Below are 7619 nucleotides of genomic sequence, written 5' to 3'. Positions count from 1 at the left end.
ATATTGTAAGTCATACTTTTGTATATATAATTGATATAAGCTATAAAGCGTATACATATCGTTACATTATTTTATTCCTTGAATATTTTTCAAAATGTACGCTTATGTAAGGGAAAGTAGAATTTATATGTTACACATAACATACGAAATGCGATGTGATAAAAATATTTCGTCGGAACGAAATATTACAATTTCTACATTTCACAATGGTTTCAGATAACGTAGTAAGACTTTCGTTTTTCGAGTAGCGTAGTTTCGCGTCTAGATGAGGTATCAAACCTATGGTTGTAGTTTAGCTTGCTTACGCGCCGCGAATTCGTGACACGAGCACGAGCGTGACGAACGCGGAGTGAGTGCGTACTGAAAATAAACAGAGAGTAGTGGTGTGGTGACAAGAGCGCGGGTCGAACGATGGCTTCGCCGAACAAAAAAGCCAAGGAATTAGAGGATCCAGGTTCGGGGGAGGGTGTTGAATCACGCGATTACGACATTGAAATACAAAAGACACTCGAAGAGATTGACGGGTGTCAGAATCAAATCGATGGCCTCAATGAGAAGGCCAGCGATGAAATCCTCGAAGTCGAGAAGAAGTACAATAAGTTGCGTAAGCCCTATTTCCAGAAACGGAATGACATTATTAAGAGGATACCCAATTTTTGGGTCACTGCTGTATCCTTTCATATGATGACATTACGGTTTCGCTAATAATAGTTACTAATATATCTTTGACGTTTCTCGGCAATGCCGGCGTCCACCGGCGCTAGTCGCCATCTTGCCTCCTTGTATACCTATAGAAGTATGTATAACTACATGCGGTCACGCGGAATGCAATATATATTTATTTTTTTATGTGTTTTTTTTAAATGTTTTACATGATTGTTGTTCTAGTAATACGGTTCATTACCATAAATATGCGTGTAGTTTTTCTTTTATAGTATATTTTTGTTGTATATTCTAATTAGTAATACATATTACTCAAATGTAAATATTTTCTTCATTCATAATTTTTTCTTCTATGTTTACAATGTTAGATCAATTGAACAATTATTCTTTTTCTATCTCTTTTTATTTTTTTTTAGTTTATACGTAGTTCTATTTAATTTACATTCAAAATTACTTTAAAGTACCAGAATATAAAATTTTATACTTCTACTATTCAGAAATAAGTCGTCCATAACATTAACATAATAATATGTATGTATATGTTAATATATTGTACATTATGAAGATTAAATATGATAAATCGTAACATTAAAGATATGATATGACAAGTTAATGTACATTTCCTTAGTGAATCTGTAGTTTGTAAACAATAAGGAAATAGCAGAAATATTGGAAGAAGATGAAGAAGATGCGCTTCGATTTTTAAATAAATTAGAAGTTGAAGAATTTGAAGATATTAAATCAGGTTATAGAATTAATTTTCATTTTGATGAAAACCCATATTTTGAAAATGACGTCCTTACAAAGGAGTTTCATCTAGGTTCTTCTGGTGAGCACATTTCTAAATCTAAATTCTATTTTATAAATTGTCTCTTAACATTACTTTAATCTTATCAATTTTGATTAGTTATTTATTTTATATTTAAAAGTATGATTTCTTACTATATATTCTATAAAATTTTAATTTTTAATATAATTTTCAAAAGTTACTGATTTATAGAATAATATTAAATTATTTATACAGATTTAATTAATTTCAATATTAAATTATATGTTCAAACAATGTAGGTAATATAAGTAATAAGTAACATAAATAAGTTATTAAATAAAGTAAAATTACAGGCTTTGTTTGTACAGAATGACAAAGTTTGTAGTACACATTCTCAAATACATATAAGCTTTTTTAATAAGGTTTATATCTAACATGATAGAAAGAATTAAAAAATAATTTTATTGTATTGTCTTATTTATAATTATAATACAAACAATTTAAAGAAGTTGTAAGTGGATGTTAAACCCCTTGTTGAATAATCATAGTTTTGATGTATCTCCTGCATTTTTGCAGGAGATCCAGCATCTCAAAGTACACCTATACGTTGGAAAGAAGGTGCAGATTTAACAAAAAGAGCAAAAACCAAAGCCCCGTTAAAAGGTCGTAAAAGGCCATTAAAACACAGGTCATTTTTTGATTGGTTTACGGATCATGGAGATCCAAGTTCAGATGAAATAGCAGAGTTAATTAAAGATGATATGTGGCCTAATCCATTACAGGTAAAATTATTCATATTATAATTAAAAGAAAAGATCTATTATTATTGAATATTTGGACTTTATCACATAGAAAATTTGGTTTTTGTATACAAAATTATTTGGTTTTAGTATTATTTGGCACCAGATATGGATGTTGAAAATGGCATTGAAGGTGATGGTGAAGATTGCGATACAGAAGAAGAGGAAGAAGAAGAAGATGGTGGTGCGGACGAAGGTGATGAAGCAGGTGAAGGTGAGGAAGGAGATGATAGCATAGTTGTTGTCGAAGATGATGTAGATGAAGATGATGAGGAAGAAGAGGCTGTGAATGATGAAGATGATGGAGTAAACGAAGAGGATGATTTATTGGTAGATGATGAAGTGGATCGTGAAGGTATAGACGATATTTTTCTTCTTTAATATTTCTGTTACATTTATAATGTAATAGAAATAGTAGATTTATTATACGTAAGTTTCTAATGTATCTAATGTATCTAATACATTTATAATTACTGTTTATGTTACAGATGGCGAGGGAGAGGAACCAGAATAGAATATAAAGTTGGTTTTCCACAATATTGGTTACAGTCATAGACACTAAAAAAAGGATCGCTGAAAATACACATCAGGTTGATTGAAAATAAAGTTTGTAGAACTGAAAATATTGAGCCATATGAATAAACCTTGGGACAATTTTGGGAAAATAAAGTAGAAAACAGAATTCAGTAGACCTAATCTTTATCGGCGTGAAGGAAATTGTACGTACAAAAGTACAATATTTGTTTGATTGTGCCGAAACAAAGAAAAAATGGTCTGAGATAAATTAGATAGGTTTCACACTGCACTTTGTTCTAAAACTATACCGCAATACAGAACGAATTCCTTAGTTATATTCATATGGCCTAGTCATTCTCTATAGAGTAGGTGTACGATGAAGAACACCTGCTCATCTTCATCGTGATACAATTACATTAAGGAAAGAATAAATTATAAGATATAAACGAGATAGTGGACAGGTGTTCTTTTCGTCTTGTTTTGTCACAAAAATCTACTTCATCGCACTACTTCCGGAACGAGGTGTTTTAAATATTTTTGAGAGTGACAGTATAATAGATATATGTTCAAATATACAGTATTTGATTTTTATCGTGGAGAGATTTAATTTTTTAAAATAGTAAAATGTGTGTGATACATTTATTAAGATTTGTAATTTATTATTAGAATACGTTTATGAATTATAATCGTAATTTACAGTTACAGTTTGTTTATTAATTTAGAAGTGTAAAGAAAGTGAAGGTAAATTTAATATATTCTCAGTAATTGAATTTATTTTGAATGTCAATTGGAAACATATCGCAAAACATAGTAATGTGTATAAAGGTGCATAGAATGTAAAGAATTCATGCTTTTTTACAACTTTATTATAATTCTGTCATATCCGCGGTGTAACATTACAAATTTATACTATTTGAGAGTGTCGAACGTTTTTATACAGTTATTTTTCATTACGTAACATTTTGTGATTTTCTTATTGATGATAATACACTAATGTTTTATACACATACACACGCGCGCGTGCACGCACGCACACACACACATTCATATATGTATGTATATGTATTAAGTTTACTATCGATGAAATTGGTTTATTATGTCAAACTCAATTAAATCTCTATTCATTTTGAATGCAAATAAAATGTAACTATTACATTGTTTTAGCATATTCTTTTGTCACTTTTTGAAAATGTATCATACTACAATTTAGTGATGTTGAATGATACAATAAAATCAATTTTATTATGTTAAGTATATAAATCTGTTGAAATACGATTTAAATAAATCCAATGTAATACAACCGATTGGTAGATATAGTAAAACTATATCTACCAAACTACTATATCTACCGATTGGTAGATATAGTAAAACTCATTATTTTAGTGGATATTTATTACTGTTCTATTTATTCAAATGTACAAATATACAAATATTTGTATTATAATTTGTCAAATGTTCCACTTGATCAAGAATTGATACTTGTCACACTCAAAATGAAAATCAATTCACGAAGGTCACCTCGTTCTTCTTCCAGATTTTACATTATAAATTTTCCACTTTTGCGAAGAGAAAATATATCGCAAGCGTTTTTCATGCGTAATTTTGACACGTACTTTTAATTCTAACGGCACCTTTATACATTATTGTTACGCGCCAAAGGTGAAGTTAGAATGAGGAGTAATCATAACTCTGTTATATCTCCCGCGATGTGCCAACCAAGAACACATTGCGATCGATTTTAGATTTCGGTGCAAATAAGGGTTCTATTGAAAGGTTTGATTAAGCGTTTCCTTTGGAGTCTAGGAAAAATCAAATAATTACATCGCCCGAAATAGTTAACATGCAGTTACATCTGATTTAATTACTTAAAGTTATCCAAGAAACACGTTTTAGGATAAAATCTGTTTATTAGCTCTTGGATAAAACAGTTTCGAATTAAGGAAAATCTTTCGATTAACATGAAATTATTATAGTATTGAAAATCTCTTAGAGTAAGATTCCTATTTTTCTACCAAATATTTAAAGGTTAGCAAAGTAAGCAATTATTTGATTCCTCCTAGAAAACGATAAGGTACGCTTGTCTACGACATATTCTGTCATAATTATCAGCCAATGTCCTGAAGTGAAATATTCAATGTTAATGAAAATGCGCGTTAACGTGACGTATTAGACCTGCGTAGAGATTTGGCATATGGCCGCACAAAGGGCACTTATGTCCGAGATAAGTGAGTCAGAATCAGACGGACGTACAACAACTGGGTGTAAGAATTTTTTGAATCAATTGACGTACTCGTGTCACGCAATCATACAGTAAATGAACGAAATAAAGTTGTCAGTTTGAGATAGGAATGAGTTTTTTATATTTGGGACTACTTAGAAATACGCAAATGTAAGACGTTTTAATACGAAAAATGATTCAACATTTTATCCCAAATTTTTACTTTTACAACATTATCCGAGCAAAACACGTTCAATATTGTTATATCAATTTTCAAGTACCGTCTTTGCACGATTTATTTTTCTGCTTATTTTTCTTTGTATGAATTTTCGTTTCTTTAGAGAAACTATTTTCTAGAAATATTATTCTTATTTTAAATGACCATCCCTGATTTTCTTCCTTTCTAAGGATATAAAACGAAGCTTATGAAATTTTGTCAAAATTTATATAATTATTTAAAGCAAAAAATGTTGTAACAGCTTACGTTTCATGCTTACCTCTGTTTTACCTCACTCTTGTAAAAACTTGCAAAGAAATTGATATGACAAAGGAATAAGATGGAAAAGATATAAATATAATAGGTAATAGATACACATAAGCATTACATTTAAATATATACTATTCTGTATGAATTTTATAAGAGGTAAAAAATTCATTGAGAAAATGCTTTAATCGTTATAGAATTTTGTTGATATAAAGGGAATCAGGGATGTGATACTAAACGACGATTATCCGAACTAATTTCGGAAATTAATTATCCTTGATAATTAATGTTTTAAATACTCAATATAAAGCAGTGAACAAAGTGTTTTTTAAAACACGGTACTTTTAAAAAGTAGACAATTTCCAAGCTAAAAATTATCCGTTTTGTAGCGTTTCAATATAAATATTACTTATAGTTTTACATACGTAACAATTATTTTATACAGTAAAATAAAGAGACTCAGTCAATGAATGCATTTTTATTAGATGGGTATTTGCATACAAATAACAAGTATTTATCACAAAAAATAAATCTGTTGTAGCGAGTAAAACAAAAGTACTGTTTCTTTTCTTTTTTCTTCTGTGTGGAAAATTTGGTGTATTTATTAATTTTATACCTATTCTTATTAATTCCAATTCTACGTTGATATTTAAATTTTCATAACACTTCCGTTAGAAAATGGTCAATTTTCTATTATAATAATACCTTTTTCCTTCCGCACATATTCATTCTCGTTCTTGTTATATTTTTTCGAGGACAACTGACAAAGAAAATGTCAACTTCGTACCATCTATAGAAAATATTACGTATTTACAAAAATTCAGTATAAAAAGGCGGTTTTTATAATTCAAGTCCTGTTTAAATGCTATACATACACATAATGGATACTGTGGAGTTATCGTATTTTGATAATTCAATTTCTTGTTTGGATAATCGACGTTTCTTTCATCGCCTGAAAATGTCCTAATTTCCAATAAAGTTTACCATTATTTAGGTAAGCTAGAATAAACCATTTTTCTAAATTAATAATTTATTATTGTACGTCTATAAGAGTTTGAAAAATAATTTGTAAAAATGACATGTATTTTCTATAAGGGCAGCAAGTTTCATCTTATTTTTTTGTCTATTACATTGTAAAAAATAATATTTGCGGAAATTACTTTAAGTTATAATTTATTACGATATTAAACCTTATCATAATTTTTGTCATATTTTGCTTTGTATACTATTCCACATATTGACCTTTCTGTCTCTATATATATGTATGAAGCAGCATTTTACTTTTTGAATTATCAATTTAAAATAAGATGTAAAATGATAATTAAATTTGTCGTTATTTTTACGAATTCAATAATCAAATAATTATAATTATTTGTTTCAAGTTTCAGATGATTGAAACTCATGTATCGGAATTTTGAACTAATATTTTAAAATAATAATCATATAGTTTTAATTAAAGTATAATTGTGCATATTGTTATATTATTATAATATTATTATATAATTATATTATTTTAATTAAAAATACGCAATGGCGAGTATTGGTTTTGAGGAAACGTATGTAACTAAAGGCAAGTCATTTCTAAATAGTATATTTTCACTTTTCAAAGTTACCAGTGATCACATTTTCATCATCACATCCGAAAAAATATCGTCATTGTAAAGAATACACAAAATCGGGTATACGAAAAATCAAAGATCAATCAAATATTACTATACTAAAAAATATTATTATATGGAATGAGAAAAAATGTTGTTTACTAATGACCGAAAGAAATTCTTTGCCTTCCTCATATTATATCATCGTTATGCGTTGTTTATTTCAACTTCTCTTGATTCCCTTTCAAGGTATATGTATACCATATATATACATATATAAGTAGATTATCCAGATGGTGCCATTGAAAAGGATGTAAAAAAGGCACTTCAGGTTCGACGACGATGCGTAAGTATGCAGACGACGGATATAGATGGCGAAATATTTGATTTTTTTACAACACAAGACAGTGTAATCTGGGTATTAGACTGTTAGACGATTGCTATGGAGTTGCGCGTGTCATGGTCATCGCAACCTCGCTAGCTTGATGACTGTTCTCGGCCTACTGACTGTTACTCTTGCTCCTGTTGCACGTTTTTACTTCCGTCTGTTACCGAGATTAACCGACATTCG

General features: G+C 29.2%; 1 protein-coding gene across 2 annotated transcripts; it reads left to right on the top strand.

The window, feature by feature from the left end:
* Positions 1-291: 291 nt before the first annotated feature.
* LOC117240056 (protein SET) lies at positions 292-3224 on the top strand. 2 transcript variants are annotated; one of them, XM_033505914.1, is made up of 5 exons: positions 292-669; positions 1303-1492; positions 2009-2214; positions 2323-2587; positions 2721-3224. In XM_033505914.1, the coding sequence occupies exons 1-5, from the start codon at positions 412-414 to the stop codon at positions 2744-2746; spliced, it is 945 nt and encodes a 314-aa protein (XP_033361805.1). In that variant the 5' UTR covers positions 292-411; the 3' UTR covers positions 2747-3224. The 2 variants fall into 2 exon arrangements, with proteins under 2 accessions (XP_033361805.1, XP_033361806.1); XM_033505915.1 differs by having other exon boundaries at positions 293-669; positions 2018-2214.
* The last annotated feature ends 4395 nt before the right edge of the window (positions 3225-7619 follow it).

Source organism: Bombus vosnesenskii, unplaced genomic scaffold, assembly GCF_011952255.1.
Source record: "Bombus vosnesenskii isolate JDL3184/JDL3185 unplaced genomic scaffold, Bvos_JDL3184-5_v1.1 scf7180000014535, whole genome shotgun sequence".
Classification (NCBI taxonomy): domain Eukaryota; kingdom Metazoa; phylum Arthropoda; class Insecta; order Hymenoptera; family Apidae; genus Bombus; species Bombus vosnesenskii.
The sequence above is the reverse complement of the archived record's forward strand: the minus strand, read 5'-3'. Positions and strand labels throughout refer to the sequence as shown.